General features: G+C 33.5%; 1 protein-coding gene across 2 annotated transcripts in view; it reads left to right on the top strand.

Moving 5' to 3' along the window:
- The first annotated feature begins 6,558 nt into the window (after nucleotides 1–6,558).
- LOC111471549 (DEAD-box ATP-dependent RNA helicase 10-like) overlaps nucleotides 6,559–15,351 on the top strand; it is a 10,359-nt gene continuing 1,566 nt past the window's right edge. Inside the window, exons 1-11 of one of the 2 annotated variants that reach the window (XM_023117275.1) lie at nucleotides 6,559–6,769; nucleotides 7,395–7,549; nucleotides 10,570–10,693; nucleotides 10,823–10,892; nucleotides 11,818–11,880; nucleotides 12,353–12,427; nucleotides 12,542–12,661; nucleotides 13,684–13,725; nucleotides 13,807–13,881; nucleotides 14,138–14,284; nucleotides 14,489–14,626. In XM_023117275.1, coding sequence (XP_022973043.1) covers nucleotides 7,411–7,549; nucleotides 10,570–10,693; nucleotides 10,823–10,892; nucleotides 11,818–11,880; nucleotides 12,353–12,427; nucleotides 12,542–12,661; nucleotides 13,684–13,725; nucleotides 13,807–13,881; nucleotides 14,138–14,284; nucleotides 14,489–14,626 — 993 coding nt within the window. In that variant the 5' untranslated portion in view covers nucleotides 6,559–6,769; nucleotides 7,395–7,410. Of the gene's footprint in view, nucleotides 6,839–7,394; nucleotides 7,550–10,569; nucleotides 10,694–10,822; nucleotides 10,893–11,817; nucleotides 11,881–12,352; nucleotides 12,428–12,541; nucleotides 12,662–13,683; nucleotides 13,726–13,806; nucleotides 13,882–14,137; nucleotides 14,285–14,488; nucleotides 14,627–15,351 lie in introns of both variants that reach the window. The other variant, XM_023117274.1, reaches the window with a different exon arrangement.

The following is a 15,351-nucleotide window of genomic DNA, read 5'->3' as shown; positions in this document are numbered from 1 at the left end:
TAAGCGTTCCATTGAGAAAAGCATTCTTGACATCAAGTTGTCGAAGAGGCCATTTATTTGTGACTGCAATAGAAAGCACAACACGGACAGTGGTAGCTTTGACAACCGGACTGAAAGTGTCAGTGCAGTCAAGACCAGGAACCTGAGTATAACCTTTGGCAACGAGACGAGCCTTGAAACGCTCGACGGATCCATCGGGCAAATATTTAATACGAAACACCCATTTAGAGCCCATGATGTTGGTGTTGGCAGGGCGAGGAACCAAAGTCCAAGTATCATTTTGTTGTAACGCTCGAATTTCTTCATCCATGGCAGCCACCCAAGCAGGATTCTTAGCCGCAGATTTGAATCCTTTTGGCTCAGTGGATGCAAGAAGAGCAGAGAGAAGTCCAGATGAGCCCAACATACCAAGATTTGCTGGATGACGAGTCTTGAATATACCAGCTTTGGCGCGTGTGATCATAGGATGGGTGCCCAAAGAAGAGAAATCAACAGGAGGTTCAATAGAGGTTGAATTAGAAGTCGAGGGTGACAAAGTGGAACCTGCAAGAGAAGTATCAACCTGCACAGACTCATCTACAAGGTCAGAACAAATATCACACGGGAATGAACTGGATTGAGGAATGTGCGGTGATGAAGTGGTAGGGGGGGGATGAATCAATATGATGAAGATGTGGTTCCAAGAAATTTGAAATAGGAATAGTGGAAAGAGGTTGGGCTTGGGAGCTAGGGATAGCAGGAAAGTGAGTTTCATCAAATTGAGCATGGCAGGTGATATATAGCTTAGTGGTGGCGGGATCAAGACAGCGGAACCCTTTATGAACAGGACTATAACCCAAAAAAATACAAGGAATGCTGCGGGGAGAAAGCTTGTTAGGCATATAATCACGCAAATAAGGATAAACACGACAACCAAAGGGATGAAAATTGTCATAATGTGGAGTGTAGCCATAAATGAGTTCAAAGGGTGACTTACCTCCAAGAAGTGGAGTAGGCAACCGGTTGATAATATAAGCTGCAGTGCTGAAGGCGTCAACCCAAAAACGAGGAGAAAGATGAGAGTGAAAGAGAAGGGTCAAGCCAGTCTCAGTCACATGACGATGTTTTCTCTCAACACGACCATTTTGAGCAGGTGTATATGGACAAGAGAGTTGATGGTGGATGCCAGAATTACGTAAATGAGTTTTGAAACAAGTACTAGTAAATTCGGTACCACCATCGCTTTGAAATACCTTGATACGAGAAGAATATTGATTTTCCACAAATTTTTGAAATTGAAGAAAAATATCAAAAAAATCAGATTTAAATTTTAAAGGGTAAAACCAAGTGAATCGAGAATAATCATCAATAAAAATAGCATAATAAAGAAAACCCGAATTTGATTTGACGGGAGAAGGACCCCAAAGATCACAATGAATAAGATCTAACACATGAGACGACCTACGTTCATTGCGGGAATAAGGCAATCGATGGCTTTTCGCAAGCTGACAAGTATTACATAATGATGGAGAAGGCAATAAAGACGTATGAGAAAGATGACCTTTTTATTTAAAAAAGAAATAACAGAATGATTCACATGACCCAGACGAGCATGCCATAAATCATATGAAGCACGTAAAGATTTGTTTTTAAGGGCTGAAATAAAAGCAGAGTTGCCGCGCTCCAGCACATATAGCCCTCCATCTCTTTTACCGGTTGCCACCACCCTTCCTGTTTGATGATTCTGGATAGTAATAAGATTATTAGTAAATGTAACGGAGAGAGGAAAATCAGACGTTAATTTACTTATGGAAAGAAGAATCCTCTTGAATTCTCGTGATACCTTAACTCTTGGTCACAAATGCTGAAACCCCCTAGTCAAGATGATTTTATCTCAAATGATTGCTACTTGGGAATTATATCTAATGACAGTATTGAAGAATAAAACTTTTCCAATCTCGAGTAAAAATCCAAAAAAGGGATCCATTATAATCCTCTGTAAGTTGGATTAATGGATCGTCTAATTCGAAATGATAACAAAATGCATAGGTTGTTAAAAGAAGCTCGAGTACACAGATACATATCGTATACCATCTCATTACTTTATTTCCTCTATGAGAGAAAAAGAAAAGTAGCAAATATTGAAAAAATCTAAATGTACAAGAACTTCAAAAACAATAAGGCATCGTCTCGAGGGAAAATAAGATTTGGATTATAATATTAATCAAATATCTCAACCGAAAGAAACTCATTTAAGATTTAAATCAGTCCACGAGCAATATTGATCATATCAAGTTTAAATGATTCTCAGCATTCGACTTAAACTATATAAGACTACAAACAAACTTAGCATTAGACTTCATTTAGCTAAGAGAAAGTCTAAATGTTCTTTTCAAATCTAGTAGCGTTTACAACTCGTAGAGCGACTCTTACAAACCAACTCCTCCCTATCCTCCCTATGGCTTTCAATTGACTTGGGTGACTCCTAGTCAGCTCAGTTCTTTTAGCCCAATTTGATCTAATTGACCATTATGGACCGTTTTGGAGCAATTTTTGACGTAATTAAATAAAGGCATTTAAGGTTAGTTGTTTATGATTAGTTGGAGGATTAGGTGAAGTTAGTTTCTTAAATATGTTATAAGTTCGGTGTCATGGAAGGCCATGACAGAATTGTTGGGTTTTATGTCCTAAAATTCATAATTTGTAAACAAAAACATATTCTATTTTCAATAAAGTAAAGATTATTATTGAATAAAGTGAACTTTACGATCATTAATCTAAATCCAATAAACTAAGAACACTCTGGCTATAGTATGAATACTTAAACTATATGTAGAGACATAAGAGTTGATCAAGTTCAAGTATATAATCAAAATGATCTATAGTATAAGGATAAGGCTGAGTACCTTATTTTGGGGCACTATGGATGCGACCCACTTTTGTATATGATATAAACAATATGATCACTAAAATTGTACCTGTGGAGACATGTGAGTGGGGGCGTCCTATACAATAAGTATTGCATATGATTAGACCATGAAGAAAATCACTCTCACTTTATAATGTCGTTTACGGTTGAGATTGATTTTCTTTTCATTCGATGACCTAGGTTACTCGATCTTAATCCTGAGCTAACCATGAACTCCTGTTTTTTCGAACTTATCCTTAGTTTGCATGGGTGAGAGTGGCTCAAGTTCGCCGACTCAATAGGCCTCCAATTTCAGGGGTAAGACTGGGTAAATGGCTGGGGACGTGAGGTGCAAGATGATATTCACTCTTACCCACTTTTAGGGATAGAAGAGACGTAGTTCCCTTAAGTACTGACTTCAGGTCTTGAATAAGGGGCCACAACCTCTCATTGGCCTGAGAGGGATTCGGTTTACTGGTTGGACCACAAACCAATTGTTCATTAGAGAATCAGTGAGACATAAGAAACAAGAAGTAACTTTAGGGGTAAAACGGTAAATTGACCCAGCTCTAGTTACAAACAACCTGTGAAGGATCGACTTACTAATCATGGTTATATCAAATGAATAGAAATATATCTATAGTGAAGGGAGTGCAACTACTAGGCTATAATGGAATGTCCTAGTAGTTAACGAATGTTGGTTAACAAGGTTAATGAGTTTAACCGGTTAATCTTGGATCGTTGGAGCCCATGATCTATAGGTCCATTAGGTTCCTCTGCTAGCTCATATCGAACTAAATCATAGAACAGTGTGACGAGTGAGTTCGAAGTGTTCAAATTCAAATTAGGGAGAATGCACTACATATATACGATTTATTTAACCGCATTTTTGTTTTATTTACGAATTAAACAAAAAGAGAGAATCTGAGATATTTAAATAAGATTTAAATATTTTAATCAAATATGGGTCGAAATTAATTGAGATTGACATTTAAATTAATATTAAATATTAATTAAATAATTTAATTAATCATTTAATATTACTTTAATTTGAAATTAATAATTCAAATTGATTGTTGAATCAAAATGAAGAAAGTCAAAACGTTGACTTCATCTCATGGAAAAATCCATATTAATGAAATTTCGAGGTGTCAAAATTTGGGTTAACCAAACTTGCATGCTTGCCAAATAAACCCCACAAATTTGAGTGGAATTTTGAGTGTCAAAATTTGGTTAACTCAAACATGCATGCTTGCCACATAATCCCAAACATTTGAGTGGAATTGTGAGTGTCAAAATTTGGTGATCTCAAATTTGCATGAACACGCAAACATGACTCTATAAATAGAGCGATCATAATGCATGAAAGGTCTCATTGTCGGTGAAAAACCTTGAGAAAAATCTCTCACAAACACTCTCTTCATATATACAAAAACCCTCCTAAGTTTAGTCACTCACCGGATTCCACAATCCCGTTCTAAGGCCGGAGGATAGTGGAAAAGACACTAGTGGTGGTTCGAAACCGGTTCGTGAGGAAAAAGAAATTTGAACTACAAAAGGTCAGTATTCAAACTCATTAAGTTTTAATACTTATGAACATGCTAGTTATTTACCATAATTGATGTTCTAAAAGTGCCTAAGATCCAAATTGCTTCCGCATGTGTTATATTAACACCATCAAGAATTTGACCACAAGTAAGATTAAGCTACTATCGACTAAGAAAAATTAGTAACATCAATTAAGGTCAGCACTATTAGTAGACTTACTATTGGAATGCCTACGAGTTAGATTGGATGAATTGAATAAATTGAATGAAGCATGAATATCATGTAACCGGTGACCTTTTCTGTGTTATATTATTCAATGTTATGATGTTCTAACATTTTTCGTAAGACATGTACTTCCTAATTTTAATTAGGTTTATTATATTACTATGATTACGCGTGCCTTATGAGATACTATGACACATCATTTATTACGAACAAGTATGAAATACTATGAACATGTAAGCACATCTCATGGAAAATTCATGTTCCGAAAAGTATGGAGTATTGTGCACTTTTACTATTCCATAATTTTAAGTATAAGACCTCGGACATGAATTTTTCTCCCATGTATTTCAATGCATCATTTATATATATATATATATTATTTTTTTTTGTTGTAAAAAAGCTTTTTTAATATTTATGGTACGTATATAATTTTTTATAGGTAAAGACGATGGTCTAATTATAACTCCTTCAACCTTTTTTCGAATTATATAATTTTGTAATATACTTATCTAATTTTATATAATTTACTTTTTGATTCTTTTACTCTTACCCTAAACATTTACTAGTTTATATAATTTTATGAAATTCTTTTGTTTAAAATAAGATTTATTATTAAATAATTTCAATTCAAGGTGCTTAACTAAAATTAAATTTTATTTAAAATTTTGACAATAATTTAATAATAGTCCATCATAGGTAACAAAATTATTGAAAATATTTTATTTATATTCTTATGGAGTTATTTGATTTTCAAACATTTTTTTCGAAATATTTTTATTTATTTCTATTGGAAATATTTATTAATAAATTTATTTTGATTACAAACATAATTGCAAACTTTAATTGATTAATAAATTTATTTTGATTACAAAAATAAATATTTATTAATAAATTCATTCCATTGGAAATATTTATTAATAAATTTATTTTGATTACAAACATAATTGCAAACTTTAATTGAAAATAAAAAATACTTTTTTAATATATTTTGATTACCAATTATTATTATTATTATTATTTCGTAAAATTCACAAAAAATTTGACTTTTATTTCAAACTTGGATAATAAAAAAAATAAAAGTATTGAGTTTATTTATTTCTTTTTATTATTATTAATTTTTTTTTTTTTAAATCGAGACATGGGTTTTTATTTTTTTAAATAAATCGTGAGATGGGTAAAGTTGATAGATAATCACAATTTACAAGAAAAAATTAGTGGATATTTTTAAACCTTCCAAGTATATACTAAATTAATAAAAATAATAAAAAATATTTTTAAAGTTTCAATAATAGTTTTTTAAAAAAATACTGATATTTTGTTTCAAATAATACCTATTAAATTTAAAATTAATTTTAAACGTACATTTTTAACTTTTTAAAAAAGTTAAAAAATATCATTACCATGTGTACTAAATAGTTCACATGAAATTTTAAAAAAGTATTATTTTTAGTGTTATTTTTGAAAGTTTATAAATATTTTTGAAAAGTCATAATAAGAGTACTGTTGAATTTTTAAAAAAAATTAAAAATATTTTAAAAGTTTTTAATGGTATTTTAAAAGTTTTTACCAAATTTGAAAGTATTAAAATGAAACCATTAAAATAAAATGGAAAAGTATTTTTGAAACCATTTTGATAATTTAAAGGGTATTTTTTAAACCACTAATAGGAAAATTATTATTTTTTTAAAACTTAAATATATTTTTTGATATTTTCTTTTGAAAATTTAAGGGTGATATTCAAACGTTTTAAAAATTTATGAATAAAGGATTTTTTGTATTAATTTAAGTATAATAAATTAATATACATTTAAATTGAAAAGTATAAAAAGGAGGAATTTTTAAATTAATAGGTATATTTGTAAAATTTGCCATCTACCTTCATCTTTAGGGCTGGTCTTTAGGCTAACAACTGTAGCGAGCACTCGAAAAATTACGCAGACACAGAGAAAATATTGTAGCTGCCGGGTCACGATTTGTCGAGGTCTCGGTTTTGAAACTGAATTACGCCGGCGTGAGTCTCGGTGTAGAAGGCTGGAAACGCCGTGGGTCTTGGTCTTCCCGGTAGCATCAGACGGCTGTTGTAGCTGTGTTTCGCGGTGGTTTCCGATTCGTTACGAGTGGTTTAGCTTGTGAGGTGATTTCACAGTTGATATTCGTTTCAAGCTCAAATCGGTCAAGGTATGAGATATCTTTGTTTTTGTTGGTGCGATTCAGTCCATACATATTGGGGGCTGACTTATTCCTGCGTAACTATGTTTTTGGTGACTTGATGCTCTTAATAAAGGTCCCTTAAGCTGGTTTTCAAGTGGATGTAGATCGAAGGGTTGACCACTATATATATTGGTGTTTTTTTTTTTTTTCCCTGTTGCTCTGAATATTTATCGCTGCAAATTGCGTAATGTTACGGGCTTTTAGGGTTCGTTTTTTTTACAGGAACTTTTCGTATTATCAGTGAAAACTTTTGATTCTTTGTCAAAATAAGATATTGCATAGTGAAGGCGAAATTAATGAATTGATATACTCCCCGAATATATTCCCTATAATGGCAAACCTTTGTTATTGGTATAGACGTTCTGGCAACGAGCATTTATCCCTGAAATTACTTACTTTTATTCCCCATTGTGTTTCACAATACTAATTCTTTTCCTTCTTAAGTTTATAACTTTTCCTCTGTCATACTCTTGAGTCTTAAATCAAGGTCTCTAACCCAAGATTTTGTTTTGTGTTATTTTCCAGATTGAACGGTGGCAATGGATCAAGACTATGAAGAAGAGGTAAAGACGTTTCAGAGCTTGGGGATATGTGAGCAATTGGTTGAGGCATGCGAGAGTTTGGGCTGGAAAAACCCGTCTAAGATTCAGGTCGAGGCTATTCCTCATGCCCTAGAAGGTTCTTTCCTTAGCTCATGCTTTTACGTATTCATTTCCTCTATTCAAATATTTTTTTTTGATTCAACCAATGCCATAGTTAATTTTTTTTTTAACTGCTTTTGATTTTGGAGTTGCATGAAAGTTTCACATTTTTCTATATAAAAATTAGGTTGGTATGTTGGATGGCTCTGGTTATTTTTGCGGGATAGCATATTTTGGCCAACTGCTGCCTATTCGCTTTGCACCTTATAGTTTTTAGATCAGGAGACAGTACAATCACCTATATGTTGGGTCTCACTTTTTTAAGGATCAATAAGGCCCCTAGTATTATTATTATTATTATTATTTTTGTTGTAGTTTCCTTTGACCAATATGTTTGTATTATTAAATTTCTTAACTTACTCAAGTAGAATTATTGCTTCTTGGCCTCTTACTCGCAAAACTAAGTAAATTGATCAAATCAATGGTTAAATGTAGAGTGCTAGTATGGTCTATTCAGCATGCTGTTGTCATATTTTTATCAGATGTTATCGATGGGATGAATGCGTGTTAGATTAGTCGATTAAATGTAGACTCGGTTTGCAGTAAACTTAGGTTACTCCGTTTAGGCTTGTTACTCTTAGGCAGTGGATTCTGTTTATTACTTATGCATGGTCATCTATGCAATGATGATAAAATTTCTATGAAAAGCTTTGACACCCAAGTAAAGGAGGGGTACATGAATTAACGAGACCACATCTGAATGAGAGTGATTCTAAGGATATGAGGACTAAAAAAAGCTTAAAAAATTTTAATGTTACTATCGATACCAACAAGGTGCACTTTCCTTTTCGGTGGCTCAATCATAGGAGCTCCATAGTTAAGCATGTTTTGCTTGGAGTAATTCTATACTGGATGACCTCTTGTGAATTTTCTTAGAATGCATGTGAGTGAGGACAAAACATACTTGAAGGACTTGTGTTGGTTTGTAGGGATAGTTTTTGCTTTTAGAAGCGAGGAGTAAGTAATGTGACCATGTCGCAGGGTATGTTGAGGCCATCAGGTGCCGAATCCTGATTTCGAATCTTGTGTATGGGTTGTTAGAAATGGTTTCAGAGTGGTACCTCTTCCAGTAAGATGTGGTTCGGGGATGAACCAAGGCAGAAGCTAGTGGGCATGTGACACCCCAGTAAAGGAGGAGTACATGAATGAATCGAGACCACATCCGAATGAGAGTGAACTTGAGGATAGGATGACTAATAAAGACTTAAAAGAATTGAAAGTTACTACCTATACCAACAAGGTGTTTTGATACGAAATTAGATGCCTTAATCATGCCATGGATGATTTAGATTTAAGAAATTTTTATTGTATTTTTTAAGTTCTAGAGAATTGTCTTTAAATTATAAGTTACAATTTGTTGGTGGCCATTATGGTATTGATGGCCATGAAAATTACAACCTTTCAATTAACCATAGGTTTTTATTAGGTTTATTTTCAAGGTGTTAGTGCTGTAGTAGGAAGATTTTGGATATTATAATGAAAGTTGCATATTATGCTTATTAAGCTATGAGCTTGTTCCTTTACATTTATTGTGTTTAGATTTACATGCTAGAGTCATTCAAGTAGTCTTCATCAAACTATCTTGTAGAGTGATTCGAATCACGAGTTTAGAAACGAGTTTTCTTTACTCTTGATCTTGATCATCAAGGTAATCTGTTCCAAAACTTTTCCTTAGGTTGAATCCATAACATTTGGTATTATTGGTTTAGGTTCTAGGTCGGATATGTTTCTGTTGTTGTTTGTTTCTTATTTTTCATTAGGTTATGGAATCAACCCAAGGGAAAGTTTTGGAACGGATTACCTTGATGATCGAATCAAGAATAAAGAAAACTCATTTCTAAACTCATGATTCGAATCACTCCACAAGATAGTTTGATAAAGACTACTTGAATGACTCTAGCATGCAAATCTAAACACAAGAAAGGTAAAGGAACAAACTCATGGCTTAAGAAGCATAATATGCAACTTTCATTATAATATCCAAAATCTTCATACTAAAGCAATAATATGAATGATTATTTATAGCCTTGAAAATAAACCTTATAATAACCTTTGGTTAATTGAAAGGTTGTAACTTTCATGGTCATCAATGCCATAATGGCCACTAACGAATTGTAACTTATAATTTAAAGACAATTCTCTAAAACTTAAAAAATACAATAAAACCTTTTAAATCTAAATCATCCATGGCATGATTAAGACATCGTATCATGTTCATTCCTTTTCGGTGGCTCAATCATAGGATCTCCATAGTTAAACGTGTTTTTCTTGGAGAAATTCTATATTGGGTGATTTCTTGTGATTTTAACTAGGATGCATGTGAGTAAGGACAAAACATATTGGAAGACTCGTGTTGGTTTGTGGGGATAGTCTTCACTCTTAGAATCGGTGAGTAAGTTACGTGACCATGTTGTAGGAGAATGCTGGGGCCATTAGATACCGAATCGGGATTCCAAATCTTGATATGAATCTTGGGTAAGGGTCGGTAAAGAAGTTGTTGAGACATTTATTATCAAAATTAACTACAACAGACGTAGATTGACTACCTTATTGGTTCTTGTTTTGCAAAACGTGTAATCTGTCCATAGATATTCTTCAGGGGTAGAAAGATTGGCGATGGTGAATGTAATTTCTTATTATGAGATTGCACTTTGAAGCTTGGCACAATGGATATCTTCTAATAAATTTTCCCTATGCTAAGAAGCATAGATGCATCAAAGCCCACCATGATGTTGTAGGTTTGGATCTCCACCTGCACATGTGATGTAGGTGTAAATAGAAAATGAAAGCACAAAGGTAGACATGTGACTGCACATGACATGATGATAGGATATGGATATTTTGACACATCAATTTTCAGAGAATTTTAGAATGTAGGTCAAATATTTATCTGTGGTGCCCCTTCATCTCTTTTTCTTTCTTTCTTTTGCTATTCTTTCGTTGCAACTTATGTGTGTGGTATTGATTATGTTTAACCTTATGACCATTGTAATGCAGGAAAGGATTTAATTGGACTTGCACAGACTGGTTCTGGGAAAACTGGAGCTTTTGCCCTTCCCATTTTGCAAGCCCTTTTGGATGCTCCTCAAGCATTTTTTGCCTGTGTGCTCTCTCCCACAAGGTTTGATACCGAATTGTAGTAGATTATGTACACACACTCTTTATCTTTGAAAAGGAGAGAAGTAATCTTTTGGAAAGATTTTAGCATGTCTATAAACTTAAAATATTCTGTTGCTTTTGTTATCTTCAGGGAGCTTGCAATTCAGATAGCCGAGCAGTTTGAAGCTTTAGGGTCTGGCATTGGTATCAAGTGTGCAGTGGTAAGCTTTCAGTAGTATACTGAGGATAAATGCAGGGTACAAATCATGAGGATATAAAATTACTATGTTATTTTATTAAACTATATATTATGTTAATAAAAAATATTTATATAAAATTTCTATGTTTTAAAAGTTAAATAATTAAAAATCTAAGTAATTTCTGCACATAATCATCCAGTTCATGAATAATTCTTAATATGTTATAAATGCATTGGCTATTGAATATTATCCAAACCCTTAGTATCCTCATAAAATAAAATAAAATAAAAAAGAAGAAAAGAAAGAGAGAGAGATAAAAAGAAATCCGAACCCTATATTAAATTTGTAGGAGGATATAGGGAAACATAAACCAATATTTCCTTTATGCCTTTGTGATGCGGAAGAAGACTTGCACAATGCTACTTATCAGGACTAGTCAGCTACAGTTTACAACCTCAGCCCTTGTGGATAATTGTTATGCTATCTAAGGGGAGGTGGTTTGTTCGAGAAAGGATTAATGTATGGGAGTTTGTTATAGGAAGCTTGCTTCTTGGTCTCTAGTTGGCATTGGAGGCTTACAGTTGTGATTAGAAAGTAGAAAGAGAGATTAGAGGTAATAGAGATCAGGTTGTATGAACTGATTGGGGTCTACAGACGGAGTGTGGCTCCTGTACGGGACTGCATTGTATTTTCTCCGGGTACTTTTTGCTGAATATAAAATCAAGTTGAAACTTCACTTCAAAGACCTGGTTTTGTGACATAGATACCTACCAACATTGAGGGAGACTAAGGTTAAGAAAGGGCTTAACAAAAAAATTCTGGAGGATGTGAGGTCTCCTATTTTTCTTTTCTTGTTATTATTTTCCTCTTTATGTTTTTTGTGCTTCGAGATTTAGTAAACATGGAGCCGTCTTGGTGATAAGTATTTTATGTTAATCTTCTGTAGCTTGTTGGAGGGGTAGACATGGTGCAGCAAGCCATTAACTTGGCAAAACGGCCTCATATTGTTGTAAGTCTCTGATATTTTCTGCTTTCTTGAACTTGAATGTGATGGTCCATGTGAAAATTCATGTCCTCTTCGGGACATTATCCTTTTGTTCTTGTGGATTAAATGAAAAAGTGATTTAGCCTCCGAGAAAGAATTTTATCATAACCCTCCCCATGCAAAATTATGCTGAGTATTTATATGAAAAATCTATCAGTAAATAGGAAATACAGTTAGTTAAAACAGATGTCCAAGTTAAATAAAGTTACTGCTGCCATATTACTTCTGTGGTGAGTAGTTTAACTTAAAACTACCACACATCATAAAGCATCTACAATTGTATGATTTTCATAAAGTACTTTTGTCGAATCATCATTCTATACACTATTTTCTTTTGCCTATTTGTAATTAGTTTGAGAATTCTAATGTTGTCGTGGTTTCTGTTGCTGCTTATTTATTCAGCAGTTTATTTAAAATTTCATTTATTTTGTTTTAGGTTGGGACGCCGGGACGTCTTGTGGACCATCTAACTAATACGAAGGGTTTTTCCCTGCGCACATTGAAGTATTTGGTGAGTTCTGTGAAAAATTACATTTGAGAGACAATAAACTTTCATTTAAATTAAATTGTTTACTTTGTTTAGTAATAAACCTGTACTGACTAGCCTGTTTTGCATGTCGAACAGGTCTTTGATGAGGCAGATCGGTTATTGAATGAAGACTTCCAAAAATCAATAGATGAAATTTTGAATGAAATTCCTCGTGAGAGGAAAACATATTTATTTTCTGCTACTATGACAAAAAAGGTAAATATGGAAACATTTGATTTGATTTGTTTTTGTTTTTGTTTTTTGTTTTTTCAGTCTTTTTTAGTTTTTTCTTTTCCCGGAGAACAAAATTTTGTCGGGAACTAGGAATTAATTAAAAAAATTCTAAAGAAAAGATTATCATGCTGCCTCTGTTGTATCTTATGCAATGCGATATGTGGGCATGGGAGATGCCAAGTGTTACAATCGCACTTTTCAAGAACTCAGAAAGCAATTGTGAGGCATTTACTCACGCCCTTGAGCAAGCTAGCTAACTTATCTTCCAAGACACCGGTTGGCACAACTGGCCTATCTTGCAACCTCAACCCCTCAAATGGCTCCAGAAAATGGGATTGAGTATAAGGTTTTTGAAATCACTGGAAAACATTTGAGAAAACATTTATTGTTGGCTAGAAAAATATATAAGATAAACAACACGACTTGCCTAGCATACGACCAAGGTAGTAAGGATTGACAACTATTCTTACCCTTTTATAGTACATGTTGAGGCATAGTTAATGTGTCACCCTTGCACATGCAAAGTGGCAAGGAACCACACAATTAACGTGCAAAACGGAGTAAGATGAAAGCATGATATTCAATATGCAATTTTATAAGTAGGCATGGGAGATGCAAAGCACCGTTTTTGAGTGATGTGTGGTGATGTGCCTTAGGGTTTCTAATTTTAAAGAAATAAGAAAAAAGTACAATAAAAGACTATACATTTACAATTTTATAAAGCTTCTGCACTTTAGTTGTCCAATATCTCATCATCTATTGCCATATATAGTTTTTGTGTATTTATTTTGGTTTTGATTTTTTCTCGTGTTCCTCACAAAAAAGCCATTAAGTGCTTCATATCCTTAACAAAAATCAAATATCAGTATTAAATTGTTTCTTCTGGATGCATAGAAGTGGGACGTTGTATCATATCTGAATAAGTAGTTTCTGAACACTGGTAGATTTTATTTTGGGGTTTTGTATTGGTTTAAATCACTGACCAAGTTGAGATAATTCTACAGGTTCGGAAACTTCAAAGGGCAAGCTTAAGAAATCCTGTTAAGGTATGATTGTGATGGTCTAAAATCTTTTCATTTCCTGAGTTTGTTCAAATATTAATTTTTCTTAGTCTTGACTTCTTTCAGATTGAAGCGGCAACCAAATATTCCACAGTAGACACATTGAAGCAGCAATATTGTTTCATCCCTGCGAAGTATAAGGTTTTCCTACTTCTTGGTTTATCATTTTTTTGTTTATGTCAGTCTAATTTTGTTGATTTTGATGATGGTTCCCTCTACAAGTACAACGACAATGAAAAAAGCAAAAAAAGAGAAGGAAAGGGCTATATGTTTCTGTCTTTTTTAGGGGAATACATTTTTAGTTACCGGGGAGGAGAGGGATTGACGTTTAAACTTTTGAAGGGAATCAAACTTATTTTACTGTTGGACTTACTTCGTTACATGTCATTTTGTACAGGAGTGTTATCTTGTTTATATCTTAACTGAGATGTCTGGTTCAACATCAATGGTCTTCACTCGCACTTGTGACGCTACTCGGCTTCTAGCATTGATTCTTCGAAATCTTGGGTTAAGAGCCATACCCATAAGTGGTCAGATGACCCAGGTATAATTCAGTGGTTTACAATTCTTTTCTCTGGTTATAAAATATTTTGAAAGTTGAAATTGGAAGCCGGTTATATACATCATTTATCAACCAAGTTATCTTATAAAAAAAATTCGGTAGTTGGGGAAACCCTTATTTTTCTTTGGCTTCATCATTTTGTGGGATTATTCAATTAAACTCTCTGCATGGACCATGTCTTGACAGGCAAAGAGATTAGGAGCCTTAAATAAGTTCAAGGCCGGAGAGTGCAATGTTCTTATATGCACTGATGTGGCTAGTAGAGGACTTGATATTCCATCTGTGGATATGGTCATAAATTATGATATTCCTTCAAATTCCAAGGTTCTCCTTCTGCAATCCTATTTGTTCAGGTTTACATGCATCATTGTGGCTTCTATGCATTCTGCTGTTTTCGTTAACTTCTGTATGATGCATCTTTCTTTTTCTTATATTCCAATTCAAGAACTATATGCTCGATAGTTTCTTATTCAGGAGTTGTTTTCGGGCTTTAACCCTTCCTTTATCCTCAGGAGTTCTAGTCTGTATAGCTTTCTTTCTAGAGTTTAGAAAGAGAAAACTGCTTTCTTGTTTTCTGTGTCGAAGTTGAAAATACTTCTATATTCTCATGGTTTAGAGTATCCTCATTTTTTTTTTTTGAAGGTGCAATATTCTCCCTTCTCATTTAGGTTAAGTTGCCGTTATAGTCCCTGAACTTTGAAGTTCGTGACAATTTGGTCTCGAAACTTTCATAATTACAAATTTAGTCCCCAAGTTTTCAAAATTTTTAAAGCTTATAGATACAAAGAAAAATTAAGATTTCACCGTATATGAAATTCAAATTAATATCAAATTTGTTTGGAGAATATTACATAATTGAAGGTTCTTAGACTTAATTAGACTCAAATTGAAAATGTAAGGATTTTTTAGACATTTTTGATAGTTCAAAGATCAAATAAATGGACGGTTCGAAGTTGAGGGACTAAATAAGCCGGAGTAATTTAAGTTGTTTAGTACAGGCTGATCAGGTTATTCATTACAGGTTGATCAGTCAGTGATGGGGGGGGGGG

This window comes from Cucurbita maxima, unplaced genomic scaffold (assembly GCF_002738345.1).
Source record: "Cucurbita maxima cultivar Rimu unplaced genomic scaffold, Cmax_1.0 Cma_Scf00053, whole genome shotgun sequence".
Classification (NCBI taxonomy): domain Eukaryota; kingdom Viridiplantae; phylum Streptophyta; class Magnoliopsida; order Cucurbitales; family Cucurbitaceae; genus Cucurbita; species Cucurbita maxima.
This window is presented reverse-complemented; position numbering and strand designations above follow the sequence as displayed.